The sequence below is a fragment of the Mastacembelus armatus genome, chromosome 24, assembly GCF_900324485.2.
Source record: "Mastacembelus armatus chromosome 24, fMasArm1.2, whole genome shotgun sequence".
Taxonomy (NCBI): domain Eukaryota; kingdom Metazoa; phylum Chordata; class Actinopteri; order Synbranchiformes; family Mastacembelidae; genus Mastacembelus; species Mastacembelus armatus.
In genome coordinates this window covers 16,062,864-16,079,647 of record NC_046656.1, presented here as the reverse complement: position 1 = coordinate 16,079,647, position 16,784 = coordinate 16,062,864, and the positions used below count along the sequence as shown (strand labels likewise).

General features: G+C 38.6%; 3 protein-coding genes and 1 long non-coding RNA gene across 5 annotated transcripts; 3 read left to right on the top strand and 1 right to left on the bottom strand.

The window, feature by feature from the left end:
* Nucleotides 1–703: 703 nt before the first annotated feature.
* On the top strand, nucleotides 704–4,458 carry abracl (ABRA C-terminal like). The gene is made up of 3 exons (XM_026318191.1): nucleotides 704–852; nucleotides 1,840–1,905; nucleotides 2,129–4,458. Exons 2-3 carry the CDS (start codon nucleotides 1,845–1,847, stop codon nucleotides 2,311–2,313), a joined length of 246 nt encoding a protein of 81 aa, XP_026173976.1. The 5' UTR covers nucleotides 704–852; nucleotides 1,840–1,844; the 3' UTR covers nucleotides 2,314–4,458.
* Nucleotides 4,459–5,440: 982 nt separating this feature from the next.
* On the top strand, nucleotides 5,441–13,069 carry heca (hdc homolog, cell cycle regulator). 2 transcript variants are annotated; one of them, XM_026318188.1, is made up of 5 exons: nucleotides 5,441–5,908; nucleotides 8,198–9,275; nucleotides 10,268–10,434; nucleotides 12,302–12,456; nucleotides 12,591–13,069. In XM_026318188.1, exons 1-5 carry the CDS (start codon nucleotides 5,770–5,772, stop codon nucleotides 12,753–12,755), a joined length of 1,704 nt encoding a protein of 567 aa, XP_026173973.1. In that variant the 5' UTR covers nucleotides 5,441–5,769; the 3' UTR covers nucleotides 12,756–13,069. The 2 variants fall into 2 exon arrangements, with proteins under 2 accessions (XP_026173973.1, XP_026173974.1); XM_026318189.1 differs by lacking the exon at nucleotides 5,441–5,908 and adding an exon at nucleotides 5,921–7,726.
* Nucleotides 13,001–16,483, bottom strand: mtif3 (mitochondrial translational initiation factor 3). The gene is made up of 4 exons (XM_026318190.1): nucleotides 16,189–16,483; nucleotides 15,107–15,566; nucleotides 14,736–14,887; nucleotides 13,001–13,872 (listed from the first exon to the last, which is right to left on the bottom strand). Exons 2-4 carry the CDS (start codon nucleotides 15,561–15,563, stop codon nucleotides 13,669–13,671), a joined length of 813 nt encoding a protein of 270 aa, XP_026173975.1. The 5' UTR covers nucleotides 15,564–15,566; nucleotides 16,189–16,483; the 3' UTR covers nucleotides 13,001–13,668.
* Nucleotides 13,821–15,213, top strand: LOC113136979 (uncharacterized). The gene is made up of 3 exons (XR_003296318.2): nucleotides 13,821–13,974; nucleotides 14,739–14,862; nucleotides 15,082–15,213. It is a non-coding gene; the product is annotated as an uncharacterized LOC113136979 (long non-coding RNA).
* Nucleotides 16,484–16,784: the final 301 nt, after the last annotated feature.

Sequence of the window (16,784 nt, the reverse complement as noted above, 5' to 3'; positions counted from 1 at the left end):
TGGAAAGCAATATGAAACAGGAGCAGAGGAAAGAATAACACATTGGGAAGGAAAGAGTGCCCATGGGTCACCGGCAAATCAAGCAATGAACTAGCTATTAAACATAAAGTATGGGGTGATTGACATATAGATTTATTATGTGTTCAAGTGGCTATTTTGCTGGCCTTATATCTAAGCCTGTTCATGTGGTGGGGTTCTCCATCTTTCTTTACTGCACATATGCTTTAACCAGCTATGTGAGCCTTTCCTGGATTACTCAAGACATGTTAGTGTAAGCAGAAAAGAAGCACAAAACATCCTTTACCCCTTCCATGCCTTATATGGGTCAGTGCCCGTCAAAGTATCGCAGTGTGTCACGATGAAGTCAGGTGAACTTGTGTGATGCCTTCCAGTGTTACAGGACATTGGGCTACCCATAAAAGAACCCACGATAGTGAAAGAAAGGGACTTTATAGATTTCATTAGCTATAAATGGTTTAATCACGGGGAAAATATCTGGTTTACTGTAAGTAATCTCATAAATACATCTCTCATTGTGCGTTTTCGGTAGATGTATGGAAATGAGCAATGATGTTATATGAGATGATATGGAATGAGTCTGAGATTTTGTGGTAGTGGCCTAAATTACCCGGTTGGTAATCAGGACTGGATAAATCCATTTCCCAGCTCTCGCTAAATAAAAACTAGGGGAGTTCAGTTATACTTCATCAACAATTTTCTTTAAAAAAAAAACGAAAAAGCTGCATAGCGGAAGTTTCCGGGCAAACCCTGAACGCAGCAACATTATTCACCGGTGGAGCCACCATAAAGTCTATCACCTTATTACAAACGAGAAGAATTACAAGAACAGAGGTAAATATGTATACGTTAATGTTCTTTGTAAGCCCGTCTTGAAGTGACGTTTGTGAAAAGTTTTGTCAACACGTATTACATCCTTTTATCGATCTGAACAACCAGTAGATGATTTGCCTGCAAGCTAACGTTAGTTACCGGCGAGCTCGTGTTTGCCGCTCCGAGGAAATTTTTCTCTTGTGCCCAAGTCACGTTGAGCACATTTACACTGCGAATATGAATCAGTACATGTAACCGAACACACTTTAAATAAAATGAAGGAATTACAACAAGCATTTGTGGCTTATGATGGCCAGCGCTGAGTGCTAATCCATTACTTCCGCATTGATAGTCCGCCCTAATCATGTTGTAGCTTGTGATGTTCAGCTGAATACAGATTTCTTAACCACATTTAATGCTTCAGTTGTTTCTGTTGCTCCTTTTAACCAGTTAAAATATACATTTGTATTGCCACCGTGACTATAACGCCCAGTTTCTCCTGAGGAGAAAATCTCAGTTGCAGACTGCACTCACTCTTCTGCTAAAATTGGATTTGCCTCACTTACACCCAAATATTGTCACGGTTAAAATAAAAATGAATGGCTTTATCTGAATGAATGCTATCTTTTGAGAAATTCGGCATCACTTAATGACCAAGCATCACTTTTAAATTGAACATAAAGCAATAGATTTGTAATAATTTTATATCTGCAATGAATGTCCCCATGATGTCACATAGAAAAGTTTGAATTTTTATTGAACAAAATCCTGCTTGATGGATAAAGTGTATGCCGAATTAAAGGTTGGACCTTAATGAAAATATATTGCCTTTTTCTCAGAAGCAACTTGGCACTGCCACAGTTTTGATTGGAATTTGGCTTGATGGTCTCATCCTGCAAGAGACTGGAATTTATGTCTAATTTGCACCCATCCCCAACAATTTGTTAGTGATTAGGAACAACAGGCACACATATTTGTATCTAACAAGGTTATTAATGTCTTTTACAGTAACAATGGATGTCCCTCATGAAATAAATTTGCTGGTGCAGGAGATTCAGCGACTTGGCAGTAAAAGTGAGTTCATGCTATTATTTTGCAATGGAGGATGTGTTTTATCTTGATGTACTTTAGCATAAAGGAACTGTTTTGAGCAGTAATTGTAGCTCACTACTTCTAATACTTGGAACATAAATAAATTAGAGTACCAGGTCATACTGCCTCAGGAATGTTTTAGATGACTATTTTTCAGAGCAGATGTAAAACTTTAGTACATGAACATTATTACTACTTATTTCAGATGCTGACGGTCAAACCAGTGTGAAGTTTGGAGTGCTGTTTAATGACGACCGCTGTGCCAATATCTTTGAGGCTTTGGTGGGCACCCTGAAGGCTGCCAAGAAGAAGAAGGTAATCAACTTCCAGGGCGAGTTGCTTCTGCAGGGCGTCCACGACAACGTTGATATTGTTCTGCTCCAAGAATAAGACCAAAGTGTTTTGATCAGATGGCCTTCCAAAGTCCTTCCAAATACTTAGCGTTTGTCTCCACTTATCTTCTTTTATGTGTAAGGCTCAATATTGGAACTCAAAAACAATGACGAAACTGATTAGACCTAACAGTATATTTATAGACCCAAGTGGTACCGTACAGTTGCATATGAATTCTTTTGATTTAATTATGCTAAATATTAGAAAATTTTACAACAGCCACAATTATAGTTTCTGATGACAAGAACAAGTGGTGGTTATTTCTTACTCAGGCGTTGCCTTTCTATCAACCACAGATCTGAAATGTCATTTTGACACATTTTTAAGACGCACAAATCATGAATGTAACACTGTGTGTAGTTTATTCCTTTAGGACTTTTGTTAGCTTTTGGATAATTATCAACCAAATGTCAGATTCAGACAAGATTCAACAATTTTGAAAAGTTTCAGGTTTAATAGGAAAACACTTATCTTGACAAATCTTTTAATGGTCACTTGGTTTTAAAGCAGCACTAGATAAATTCTTCCTTTATCAGTCTCAAGTGGCAGTGAGAGTTAAGACCTCATTAAAAGTCATATATTGTAATGAATATTTTTTTACATACGATTTAATGCAGCTTTAAGACAACAATGTTGATCCACCATCAGTGTCACCAAATGGCCATTCATTTTGTTTGTTTACAGGAGCCATTTATTCTACCTCTTTTGGACTTTTATAATAAGGCATCATTAGACCAGTGCTTTTGGAAATCTAAGAACAAATCCTTCTAGATAATACAATTATCACAGTGCAAATGCATTGTAAGAACGATTTTTACACTTTCATTTTTGTACTCATTGCGATGTGGGAGAGTAGTTTTTATTCCATCTTTTTATACGTGACCAATAATGAATTGTGTTTGATAAGCAAACTCCAAAACTTGCCTTTCATAAGAAATACTTGATGAGTACATGGCGAATGTATTTCTGGTGCAATTTTTATTTGTCTCTCATTACAGGGTGGGAAAAATTTTTAATGATTCTCAGGACCAAATCTACAGAAACAAAATAAGTGAAATAATTATCCTGCAGCATAAATTAATTGTCTTACATGTAGCACAAGATGTGCTTTTATAGTTTTATTTCTTTTTTCTTTAAAATTTAGGATCCTGGTCTGTACTGTAGGTCTGATGATACTTGCAGATCAAGTGTGACCACCAGTGTTTCGTGCCATCTCAAAAACCCATCACTTGCAAAGTTTTAAGCAAAAAAATATTCTTGCTTTGAATGGAGTCAAAAAGTAATGAATAAGTTATACAATAAATAACCATAGGAATAAATGCAGAAATATATATGATAAATTGTGAAATGATCCAGTAGTTTTTTAAACTGATTATTATTAAATCTTCTTCTAATAAGACTTTCTGAATTTAAATATAAAAGAACCTGTGATCGAGGAAGCAGAATGCAACATTTCATACATACTTTTTAATTGTTCAGTTTCATATTTTATTCACATTTATTCATGATTGATTGTGTGATATTTAATTTTTACCACATTCTCCATATGTTTGGTAAATGGCTGCAGCTCACATATGGATGTGAGAACAAAGAACTGTCTTAAAAAAGGACCGATAATTTTCAGAATTTTGCCTGAATGTAACATCTACGTGGCAGCTGTACGTCCTTTGTGGAATCACGCCTTATCTGCAAGTTTTATGAGACCCATTTCACTTTCACTGCTGTCCTATCGCCGTGGCTAAATCCCTTAAGTTTGGGTATTGACTTGAAATACTTTTTCTAAACAGTATAGGAAAACATGGTTTGTGATTGCAAACAGCATTGCTGGCCTAGGTAGAGAAAAAGTGAGGAAGAACTTTTGCATTACTGTAATTTTGGATTTTAGGTTTGTCCTGCTGATGTCACATTCACTGTGTGTTTCTTTGGAGTGAATTCCAGGGGAAGTACAAATTAGAGGCCAACATTTAGCATGAAAAGAAGGTCATGATCAGAGCAGTGCCAGAACCTCAAGCTATTTCTATAAAGTAGTGCATGATGGGTTGACTGTGTGCCTCATTGTTATCCTTTGTATTAACAATAACACATTTCTAAGATTTCTGTTATTCTGGAATACACTCCAAGGAATAAAATCCTTGAAACTGATTTGCTTATGTTTTTTCTGATTATTTTTACTTTTGAGACACATCTGTAATCCCCCTTTACTAGGTATGCTATATTCTGTGTGTAGATTGATGCACTGCATGTAGGAGACTGGATGAGAAAACTCCTAAATCGGACAATGACTCCTTCTCATAGGTATATGACATTGATTACTTATCAGCTTCACAACCTCTCTAAATGAGTGTGCTGCTGTATTCAGGTACTGTGGCTAATTTGAGTAATTGGAGCAACTGGATTTCATCACCAAAGAACTAACTTTTTGTATCATTTTCCAAGATAAATGCCAAACGTAAACTTGCTGTTTATAGCAACTAAAGCAAGTGCAAATCAGAAAATACTTTACTCTGCATTCATAATGCGCCAGGCTAGGTTTTAATAACTAGCAATAACTTTTCTCTAAAAAACTTGTCTTTTCTTTAAAAAAACATAGTTTTAAAGCAAATTGAAAATGTTTTTTTTCTATAACTTTTGTTAATCTATAATACCAAGCTAAATGCAAAAATAAAATATGCAATAGTTTTCAGGATCTAAACAGCAGAATCAAACATGTTTTATAAATTGTCCTATAAATTGTCCATAAATTAGGTGTTTTACTTGTTGCACTCTGAATGTAAGTTGAGAGGGAAAGTGACTCATGTTTGAAATTGTCTTAAGTCATGTAACAGGTTTGAAGCATATCTGTAATGGAAGAGATCTTTAAATTGTCAGATTTATGAATAGATTTCAACCTGACTGCATTTCATTCATAGGATTTGTATTATCATGTAATATACATAATATATGTATGGTAAATGGCATACACATATGGCAAATGAAATTAATTAATAGATTATTAAAGTAGTTACTGATTACTTTGCTTGCTCTCAACTAACTAATTAATTTGTTTTAGTCTTAAACCCCAGAGATAAATCGACACAGGAACTTGAAGCTGTAAAGTCTGGACTTTCCCATAAGTATTGAACGCTTCATAAATCGCAGCCAGCCAATGGCGGAGGGCGGGATCCTGTGACGTCAGAGGATGGAAGAAAACATTAGAGCAGGAATCAAAACAAGAGACGTACACGCCTTCGCTTTTAAAGGTTATAGAGCTAATTGTTAATAACCGCTGCTGTCAGAGCTGCACAAAACCCTGGCCGTCGTCTACTAGGAGGCCAAAAAGCAACAACACAAACAGAAAACACTGCAAAAACACCAGAGTCCTCTGCAGAAATGGAGTCCACAGAAATGTCAGATAGCGTTGACAGCAGTCGTTGATAGAGGTCGAAAATAACACCGACATCCCAATCGTGTAAAATGCCCAACCAGAAGAACAACAAGGGAAAGAAAAGCAAACGCACCAACAGCAGCGGAGATGAGCAGGAAAATGGAGCCTGTGCGGCCGCAACAGGAGGCGCGGCCGCGGCGGCTGCACCCAGGAGCGAGCGCTCAAGTGGTAAGAGAGGAAACGGACACAGATGTAGTGAAGTTTGGTGATGCTGCTTTGCTGCCAGGGGAAAACTCTGTCTGCTCTGTGCGACTCTGACATGCATGCACTGTGACGTTGCAGATGTTTCCTGCTGGATATAACGCCGTGCCAAACTTCGATGAATTCATGTTTGGTGTTTTAATGGTTCTTCGATCATCGGCAAATAACTGTAGGCTATATCACGACTTAAGGCCTTGTAGGAACGGAGTGGTTATTTTGTCGTTGGTGTGTACAGCACAACCAGCACGTAGCGTGTACTGAACTGCATTGTTTGTGTAATCGCTTTGCACCTATTTTTATAGGGCAGTGCAATTAGTTTTGGCACAAGTAGATTGTGGAAACAACAGAAAAACAAGCTGGAATTTTACTGAAAAAGGTGTTGCTTTGGGTATCGGATATAAGCCGAATTAGACCTTGACTGTTGTTGTTTTTGACTGAAACGGATTTACCCATGTTTGAGCAGGGGTCATTGATACCTGATAAGAGGGCATCTTAAAATTGTAAAATTCTGAATGGAGTTTGGCGCCACGATCTCGTCTTGAAAGAAGATAATCGCCTATGACAACAGTATTTCTTTCTGCCAAATGTAGCCACAAGGAGTCTTAACTGCGCAATGCAGCGCCTATTTGAATTCCTTTACATCCATGTTAATGGTCGATGGCTGCTACATTTGGTGTACAGGCCTCAGCTGTCCCGGCGCGCACCTTGTCCACAGTTTTTGGTCGTGGCCTTCCTCCTGAAGAGTAATTCTGACACCTCGCCGCTGGTCTGCGCACTCAAGTTTAACTTCATACCGTCGTTCAGTGGCTATAAAGAGTAACCCTGCTCTTGTATTCCCACATGGAGTACAAATCTGGTTTAAAAAATCTTTCTTACCATTTGTAAACTAATCCATTCTTCATCTTCACGTTTGATATCACCTAATATTGCAATATCACAGGCCCAGTAAATATACTGAGTCTATTATTGAACAATATACAGTAGGTATCATCCCTAGGAAGTAGTGCTGAAATATGTCACTTCAGCAATTACATAATAAACATAAACCTGATGTGCAACTATTTTAGTAACTGATGAATCATTTGTCATTTATCAAATGGTTGCAGCATCTCAAATGTGACATTTTTCTGCTGTTTTCTTGCCCTAAATTAAAGTACAGTAAAACACACATTATCTTTTTGGTTTTGGATTGTCGGTCATACAAACCAAGCATTTAAAATATGCCAATTTAGGCTTTGGGAACATATAAATGGCATTTTAAAGTATGTTCTGATGTTATACTGACCAACAATCGATCCATTAAATAAGAAAAGAATGAGCCAAACTTTGAACTTAATGTACCATATCAGGTTTATACATTAAAATGATGGATTGGACTGAAAATACACAGTTAAGCATGTCTTCCTCCACTGTGTGGTAAGGGAGAGATAAAAAGCTCTGACTGTGTACCGGAAAAGGAAGGAGGTAACTATCCCCACACACACATACACACCCACAGCTTATTCTTGTGAGCTGCTTCTTGTGGAGAGTATGTGCCTACATTTGCTTGATTCACATCCAGACTTGACAATTGGCAGGACTTGAACAGAGCTGCTCGCAGGCTTGGATGGCCTAGTTGAATTTCATACATTGATGCAGACGAGTCAGCAAGAACAAGGAGAATCACACTTTCAACATTTTCACCTCATGTGCTGTTGTTACATGATGAGGATGATCTTGCTAATGTAGCTAATGTAGCTTTGATGGACCAGTGCTGTTCAAGATGTAATGCCAAACAAACCATCTGTAAGTTGTGGGAACTTGTGAGTGGGTTTTTTTTAGTCTTTAATTTCATTATTAATTAGTGTGATTTGGCAATACAGTGTCACCCAAAATGTTTTTGCAGTTTGGACAACTGATTAATCATTCAAGTCACTTATCGTGCAAAAATTCCAGATATTCTCTAAAAGAATTGTATCTTTATTTATTTTTTATTTATCTATTTTACACCGGTGCAAATATAATTAGAGCTGAAATTAGTCAAATCAAATGACAGAAAATGAATCAGCAAATATTTGAATTAAGATGATTAATAGTTTATGTGATTTTATTGTTCTACCTTGTTATATATGAGAATTTTCTGTCATTTGATATTTTACTTTACTTGAGGCTCTGGGACATTATGATAGACATTTTAAAGAATTTTCTAATTTGTAATCAATTACTGTAGAAGCTAAGAGGCAGTCTTTGAATCTCTCCTGTTTTCTTTTCATTCAGAGGTCCAGTGTGCAACACCTCTCAGCTGCAGTTTAGGCCGGGCCGTCGACTTGGAGAAGGACGACTACCAGAGGGTGCTCTGCAACAACGAGTTGTGCCCTTACGGCAACTGGATGCATTTGCAGTGTTTCTACGAGTGGGAGAGCTCCATCCTCATCCAGTTCAACTGCATCGGCCGCGCACGCTCGTGGAACGAGAAGCAGTGCCGCCAGAACATGTGGACCAAAAAGGGCTATGATCTGGCTTTTAGGTTCTGCTCCTGCCGCTGTGGCCAGGGTCACTTAAAGAAAGACACCGACTGGTATCAGGTGAAACGCACACAAGATGAGCGCAAGAAGAAGCCCTCTGAGAGGAGCACAGGCAAGACTGGGGTCAGCGCAGGGTCTGCAGGGGCTGTGGACGGGCTTTTTGATGAGCCTAAGAAAAGTAAACCAACAGGAGGGACAGGAGGAGGTAAACTATCCCACAGAGCATCCAGCCAGGAGTTACCTCGTAGACAATCAGTGGACCGGCAAAACTCTGCAGAGAGAGGAGCAACAGCAGCAGCAGCAGCAGGAGGAGGGGGAGGAGGATATGTTACAGGAGGACCCTTACCTGTGGGGCCTCCTCAGAAATCTCCATGTGACTCCCAGGAACATTCTCCTCCGACCAGCTTCTCTTTCTCCCCCACTGCTGCCCTGGGATCAGGAGGTGGAGGAGCAGGTCTGCGAAGTTCTCGTCAACTGGGAGAGTTCCTCAAATCAGCCATCCACATGGACCCACAGAGGAAACACCTTTTGGTCAGTGGAGCTCTTGGCCGAGGTGGTGGCTGCTCAGTAGGAGCTGTTGGCGGCGGAGTCAGTGGTACTCACCTTGACGCCGGGTCCGTTCTTCCCCTGCCACTGTCCTTCGCCCTGCCGTTACACCACCGGCTCACCTCCGGCTCCATGGGGGACGGCACCCACTCACACCCAGTGCAGTTCCTGAGGAGGCTGGACCTCTCGGAGCTCCTCACCCACATCCCCCGACATAAACTCAACACCTACCACGTCCGCATGGAGGATGATGCTCAGGCAGGCCAGGGGGAAGACCTGCGCAGGTAGGGCTTCTGGGATATTTGTTTTCTTATTCTGGGTTAAAGCCTGATATGTTTTGTTGTTTCTGTGTGATGTGTGTTTTACTGTAGCTTTTAGTTTGTGTTTTATAGATTTGTCTCTTTCAGGCACATTGCTTGTCAAATATAAATACATACTGTGCCTGTGACTACCTAACACCACATTCCATTTTTTTCATTTAGCTGCTGTTCAAACACCTAAATTGCTTCATTAGAAAGGTAAGGCAAGTTTAGGTGTAAAATGACCTTTGAGAAACGAGGCAATTCAAAGTCTTTCAATAAGACATTAGCAGCACTGAGACTAGATGGAGAAACACAGAGCAGAAGTCATTTCAAAAGACTGAATCATGGTGCAGTAATTTAAATAAAGGCAGTGGCAAATAGAAAAGTCTCATTTTGTCAGACCTGACAGGATCAGACCTCATGTTTCCTCTGTTTGCCTAAAAAAATAGTAGTGAAGTCTTCACTAAGTGATTGATTTTATAGTAAGTGTTATATATCACTGTCTGCAAATAAGCAACAATTTACTAATAAGTTACACTCATCAAATTAAAACCTGATAACAGTGTTGTGTTCACAGCTTGGCCAAAAAATCTGTTATAGCTACTTTAGGTCCATAAAACACAGTTAAAACCATCATAACATGCTAACATTATCAACTGAAACCCAGACTAATGAAATCCTTTTAAGTGGGATGTATTTACACTTCACTTCGACCTTGGAACAATTTCTCTGGTTTGACATGTTATAACAAAAATATATTCATGCATTAATACAGACCCCACACTGGCTTTGGTTAGCTATAAAGGAGGTTTATTCATGTTGAATTGTGTTGTTTTTAAAGATGCTTCTACTAAAGCCAGATGTAAGAAAAAACATGTCTGGTAGAAGTTCAGAGTCAGTCACTGATGCTGTTTCAGTGATCTCAGTTTCAGTTATCTCATCCATGCTATAAGTCTGTCCATGTTGTCCTGTAGGTTTATCCTGTCAGCCCTCAGTGCAAGCCAGAGAAATGTGGTCAACTGTGCGCTGTGCCACCGGGCGCTGCCTGTGTTCGAGCAGTTTCCTTTGGTGGATGGGACTCTGTTTCTCAGCCCCTCACGCCACGATGAGATTGAGTACGACGTCCCCTGTCACCTGCAAGGTCAGACCTGGTTTCAGGATCCCACCTGAGGTTATTCAACCATACATATTTAGTGTATGGAGTGAGTGCAGATTGAGGACAAAACAAACAAATGAAGGATACATCTTTATTGATTTGACCATAAAGTGGAGAAAATTAAACAGAAAACAACTAAATACCGGAACACTGACTTCAGCAACTCATTGCATTCAAGTTCTTTTAATAAGAGCAAATGCACATTTTTTTATTATCATATTATTACATATACATGCACATATGCATTACCATTAGCTTTTCCTGATTACCAGTTGAAGTAATGGTACATAATCATGCAGTCATACTGCTTAAAACTACATAGTGATTTAGTGAACTAATATATAAACAGTGTTTATGTGACTTGCAGTGTTTCTGTATTTGATTATCTTTTTTTCTGATTTTTCCAGTGTGTGTGCTGTCAAAATGGTGAAGATGTTTTCCTCATTTGCATTCATTTTGTCTATTTGCATGTGTTTTCCTAAGCTGTAGATCTCAGGGTCATCTGGGTGGAGACGACCAAATACTTTAACAACAACACGTGAAGCTGGTGCACCAGCAGCCAGAATCACTGCTTACTAGGAAAAAATAAATAACATAATTAATATTAGTAACATCATTTTGCCAAAAGAAAGAATTACCTTCAGGCTAAAATTGTGTTTGTTTCCTTTCTGTAAGGGGGGACTACAACTGGTTCATTCATCACTAAACCCCACACTCTGTATATAGACATGAAAGATTTTCTGCTGGTACTATGAATGTGAATTAGCATAGTGGCTGCTGAAGCTTCTTTGATGTTCTTGCCCACAAGCTTTGATGTGTATGACCCTTGATATGCATCAGTATAAAAGGCCTATTTATGTAGTTTGTCATGATTTTGTGTCAGGCTGAAAACAAAAATAGGTGAATTGAGCCATACAGGTAAATGTGAGTGTTTTTCTAGTTTAATGTTGCCATTGAGACTTTTTCTACTAAAACATTTGGAGCTTGATTTTCATGTCATGTAGTCTTACAGTAGTCTTACAAAGGGCTGAAAACATGTCAGGACACCACCATAATTATGACTTCACTGTGACCAATTCTGGACTATGCAGGTGGCTCTGCATGTGTTCCAGTGTACAGTGATTTAGGTGGTAAGCTGCTTTGTTTCTTCCATGACTTCAGAATGATGAGGTTAAACCTATAGTTAGGTAGCAGAGATAAAAATAAAAAAAAAAAACAGAAAATAAAATTACTTGCAACTATTTGGCATGGTTTTGTTGGCACGCTGAGTCATTCATTTCACCCCTTGACTGGCTTTTTTTTTTAAGAAATGAAATTGCATCCGTGGGCAGATTTAGCATCATTGTAATCAGTTATGTTTCTCATTGAAGACAAGCTTTCTGACTGTTCAGTAGCTCCTCTGGTCTAGAGCTGAAACAATTAATCGATTCATTGATTGGACAGTCGTCAGAGAAATAACTGGCTGTTTCTGTTTTCAGCCTCTAAAATCTGAAGATTTTCTACTTTTCTCTGTTCTATATCACAGTAAAATGAATATCTTTAGTTTTTGGTATATAAGCTGGGAAAACAACACTTAACTATTACAGTTAATTAACAAAACCAGCAAATTAATCGATGATTGAAATAACGACTTGCTGCAATCCTGTTCTGGTCTACATTCTGTACGCATGGACTCAGAATTACATTTTCTCACAGTTTAAAAGCATGTCCACCAGTCTAAGATGCAATCAGGAGTTTGCTATTATATTAATTGATTTTTCTGACTGATTAACTGGTTGACTTCTTATTTTGTTACCACCTGACCATTTTTCTGTACTTGTCACACCTGACCATATTTTGCTTTTTCTAACAGGCAGGTTAATGCACCTTTACGCCATCTGTGTGGACTGTCTTGAAGGCGTCCACAAGATTGTGTGTATTAAATGCAAGTCCCAATGGGATGGGAGCTGGCACCAACTGGGCACCATGTACACCTACGACATTCTGGCTGCTTCACCGTGTTGCCAGGTAGAAACACTGATCTCCGAGGGCCATCAATGAGCACATCACTGAAATGTTAGATTTACATTGTAGAATTCAGTATTGCCAATAATACCAGTATTATGTGACCTGCATCCCCTCTCCTCCACATGTGTCCCCAGGCTCGGCTGAACTGCAAACACTGTGGGAAACCGGTGGTGGACGTTCGAGTCGGGATGCAGTATTTCTCTGAATACAGCAACGTCCAGCAGTGCCCTCACTGCGGCAACCTGGACTATCACTTTGTTAAACCCTTCTCCTCTTACAAAGTACTTGAGGCTTATTGACAAATGTTGTTCATGCATGCTAGTTAAGCTGCTTTTATTCTCATTTTTTTCTAACACACTCTAGGAAAGATTTTATTTTTGAGGCCTTAAGGTGATTTTATGTTTTTAAGTTCTCTCGTCTTTTTTATGTATAGGGAAAAGATTGACTCCAGGGCAGTATCTGCTGTTAAGAGAAAGTTCATGATAAAGTGTGGAATTGACATTTCAGTCAAACACGTTTATCTGTGACAAGTGAATGTATCTGATTGCCAAATTTGCTTTTATTTTTTACCAAAACATAAAGGTGAATCTTGAATAAAGCAGAGGAAAATACACTCTGGTCTACCACTTTCCATCGTTACAGTAAAAATGCATCAAGCCACACATGCACTGGGTGACATGGTCCTTTATTACAATGAATATGCACACTGAAGTTTATTTCTAGGTAGAACAGTGTGTATTAAAACTTAAAATGTTTTAATATTTGTGCTAAAAGCCACAGTGCCCTGCTGTATTCAGAAATGAACCTTTAAAATTGTAAGTGACCTATTAGTAGGACTGACTGGGTCATAGACACAATAGACAAGTCACAAAGTATTGGTATACAAAATAGCACTTTTGGTTTTGGCCTTATTATAGGAAATGTTCACAAACTGCTGGCTACCTACCTCTTTAAGCTGCTGCTTGTCTCAAATGTGTAATAAGAATTTGATTCATTGTTCCAACATGGCAACCCATCCATTCCGTTTATTGAGAAAGTTACGTTCGCAGCTCTCACATCTCTGAACAAGAAAAGCACCCTGTTGTAAAGTATTCTCACACTACATATAAACCATGATGAAGAGATTTGCACCAACTTGAAGGTGATTTAGTGAACATGTTTTATTTCCACCAGATTTACTGTTGTATAGACCCTTCTGCTGTGTCTGTGCTGCTAACGGGATGTATTGCTCTGGGTGGACTTCGATATGGAGTCGAGAGACTGCGACGTTGGATTCTTCTCTTTTTGTGACAGTTCCTTTGCAGAAGGTGGTCTGAGGATGCACATGGCTGCTCGACCTTCACGTACGACTTTTGGCCTGGAAACAAATCCCACCATAACCTCCATCTGTTGCACTATTTGCTCCAGAGTTGTGTCCTGGTGAAAGAAAACACACAAAGCTTTTCTATAAAAGAAGAGGGTCATCCTCTAAGCCATTAAAGCAAAATTCAACATTGAGCAACAACCAGAAGATGAAGGGTGAGGACACTGCAAAAGTAAGAAGCTTCTAATGACTGTGGTGGCACATAGAGGTGTTTCTTCTTAGGACACTTTTGGGTTTAACAGTTACAAACCTTACCCACTGAAATACAACATGAGGCTGATAATTGAAAAAAATATATATATAAGGTACTAGTATGTTTTTTTTTTTTTAATATAGGCAAGCATTTTGACAAGGAACTCTTTAAGTTTGGTTATTGAAGAAAAAGGAAAAAAAAATCTCACTAGCACTCTCTGGTGGTCAAAATATGTAAAGTCAAGAGTGTTTATAAATTTTGTTTCAAACATATTTGGTATTTTTGTACTGCAAGTAACCACACTAACATTTTAGTTGACATAAAGCCTGCTGATAAAGTTAAAATAAGCTTAAATCTTTTAAATTTAAATCTACAACTTGCAGGAGCATAAATCAGGCCATTGATGCCATTTGGATTGTAAACCACAGACACTTTAAGAACCAATGTGACTGTTTTAAAAAGCTTCAGGAGCATTAAAGAAGTACCACACTTGGAACAACCATGTCCCCTGTCGTACAAATAATCTGGGACCAGTAACAACAACAAAATCATTTTTTAATGAAAATGCAATGTTGAAGATGCATAAATGTAATTGTTCTCATTGTGAAAGGGTTTTGTGTGTAGTTAACTTAAATATGAATTTAATCAGCATCGTTTATGACGGTGAGAAATTAATAGGAGTTAAAACAGCATTTGCTCAGATTTTTGACTGTTCTTCCTCACCAGGTTGACGGCATGTTCTCCTCGCCCTGACCGCAGAGTAATCCTAACATGGTGCTTCTTCTCCAGCCAGTTCTCCACTTGTTTTAGCTTGGTGGTGAGATCATGAGATGCAATGCCAGATGAAAAGGTGAGTTCCTTCACCAGCACAGGAGCTGTGGACAGAATACAGTTTTCTGTAAGGTACAGAGTTTACAGATAGTGACAAGCTAATTTTCTACTTCTTTTTTTAAAAAATGTTTTTGCTTATTTCGTACAGCACTTTGTGATGTGCTATATAAGTGTAGATTATTAAACTTTGATAACTGCATCTTTTAAACCTTCCAACTCTAAAACTTCTTCCTTTTAGGACTGCTTGTCAGGATACCACACACCTGCTTTGGCTTTCTGTTTCTCCCGCAATTTCAGCTGCTCTTCATGGATTTGTTTACCACTCATCAGCCGGTAGACAGGAGGGTCTTTATGTTCACTGAGCAGCACCAACTTTAGATCCTGCTCATCCATAATTCTGATCACATCTGAACGGTGCATGGTGCCCAGGTTTTCTCCTGTCTCACTTATCACCTGTATCAGACGCTGTGGGATCTTGCGGCCAACGCTGCTGATTGTAGCATGAGCTCGGGGATCCTGCTTTTTCTTGTTTGGTGCAGGAGTCTGTTCTGTGTCATCTGCTGCTGTGGAGAATGGAAACCATCTCCAGGAGCCAGCGATGATGTTCGATCTTTCACTGTATGTGAGATACCTTGATGACGGTATCCAATACCTAGGACTGCCACCACAGACAGCCCGCACTGTGTGGCTTAGCACCCACCTCACACAACCTGCAGACATGTCCTAAATAAAGGCAGAAGGGTCAAATGATCTCCCAAATGTCAACATTTTATTTGAGAAAGTGCATAATCATTTATTTACTATGTAAGTCCACAGGTCAGACAGACTATATTAAAAAATAAAAATCAGTGGTTGTAAACCTAATCTCTACATCATTAGTAGCTACAAAAGTAGTAGTTTTTAGTTTTGACATATTTTGAGTTAATCAACCAAACTCCATTCAAAATTCTGCAAATTTAAGGAAAACATAATCGAAAATCTTTTGCCGAACTAATTAGAAACAGATGATGATTATTGAAATAAACTGCAAAGTACAAATTATCTTTCAGTGGATGTGGAATAAACATGTAAACACTAAACGGCAGGATTTTAAATGGGAGTCTGGATATGAAACAGAGCTACTTACTCTTGCTAAGATTTGTAACGTTACATAAACTATAACTTTTAAATAATGAACTCTGGGTGACTATCACTTTATAGAAGTTGCCCTCGACGTGCTAAGTCGTGCTGTAATTACACAAAAAAACCTGAGTTACAAACACCGATGCAGAAACACATGATCATACTCGATATACACGACAAATAAATCCGCAGATGTGCTTTGCTGTTGGTGCATTTCACTCACTGTAGATCAATGTCGTTCTTTCATGCTCTCAGTTGCAGGTGACTGCTGCTCATCGACGCTGCTGAACCTTCTTCCGCCCTTTACTTCTGCATTTAATTTCAGTCGGAATAGATGCAACCAAACCCCTTTGCTGCCCTCTTGATGACAAATCAGGATATAACACAAATCCAATAAAGGGTCGATTCACTCAAATGACTGAAAGTCATACTGTATGTCATTTGTTTCTAGTAATCATGACACAATTCAATGGGAATATACACCATAATAACCTGAAAGGGTTATTACTGTAATGCCTTTGCTGTAAAGAAACAATTTGATATCTCAGTTTTCAGTCTTTATGCTGAACTGATTGTCGTTTGGCTGCATCTTCATACATTTTATATTTATTTACAAATAAATAATATTCTGTTTAATAAATGTTTCTCTTGTAAATGAAACATTTGAGCAGACTGCTGAAGAAAAGCGTGTATAAAATGAATGCAGTCTAATAAAGAAACACTCTTGCAATGCAAACGACTACTCCCACAGGAGATGGAAATTTTTCATTGCATTTCCTGCTTCACTGTAAATACATAGTATATACTGTATCAGCTGAT

What these genes read in the sequence shown, in the direction of transcription:
- abracl (XM_026318191.1), top strand. Translation starts at nt 1,845, where the DNA reads ATGGATGTCCCTCATGAAATAAATTTGCTGGTGCAGGAGATTCAGCGA. An exon ending in TCAGCGACTTGGCAGTAAAA is followed by an intron (nt 1,906 to 2,128) that starts GTGAGTTCATGC and finishes TACTTATTTCAG; the next exon opens with ATGCTGACGGTCAAACCAGT.
- heca (XM_026318188.1), top strand. Translation starts at nt 5,770, where the DNA reads ATGCCCAACCAGAAGAACAACAAGGGAAAGAAAAGCAAACGCACCAAC. An exon ending in CAGGAGCGAGCGCTCAAGTG is followed by an intron (nt 5,909 to 8,197) that starts GTAAGAGAGGAA and finishes CTTTTCATTCAG; the next exon opens with AGGTCCAGTGTGCAACACCT. An exon ending in CAGGGGGAAGACCTGCGCAG is followed by an intron (nt 9,276 to 10,267) that starts GTAGGGCTTCTG and finishes GTTGTCCTGTAG; the next exon opens with GTTTATCCTGTCAGCCCTCA.
- mtif3 (XM_026318190.1), bottom strand. Translation starts at nt 15,563, where the DNA reads ATGTCTGCAGGTTGTGTGAGGTGGGTGCTAAGCCACACAGTGCGGGCT. An exon ending in GAAACAGAAAGCCAAAGCAG is followed by an intron (nt 14,888 to 15,106) that starts GTGTGTGGTATC and finishes TTCTGTCCACAG; the next exon opens with CTCCTGTGCTGGTGAAGGAA. An exon ending in GAGAACATGCCGTCAACCTG is followed by an intron (nt 13,873 to 14,735) that starts GTGAGGAAGAAC and finishes TTCTTTCACCAG; the next exon opens with GACACAACTCTGGAGCAAAT.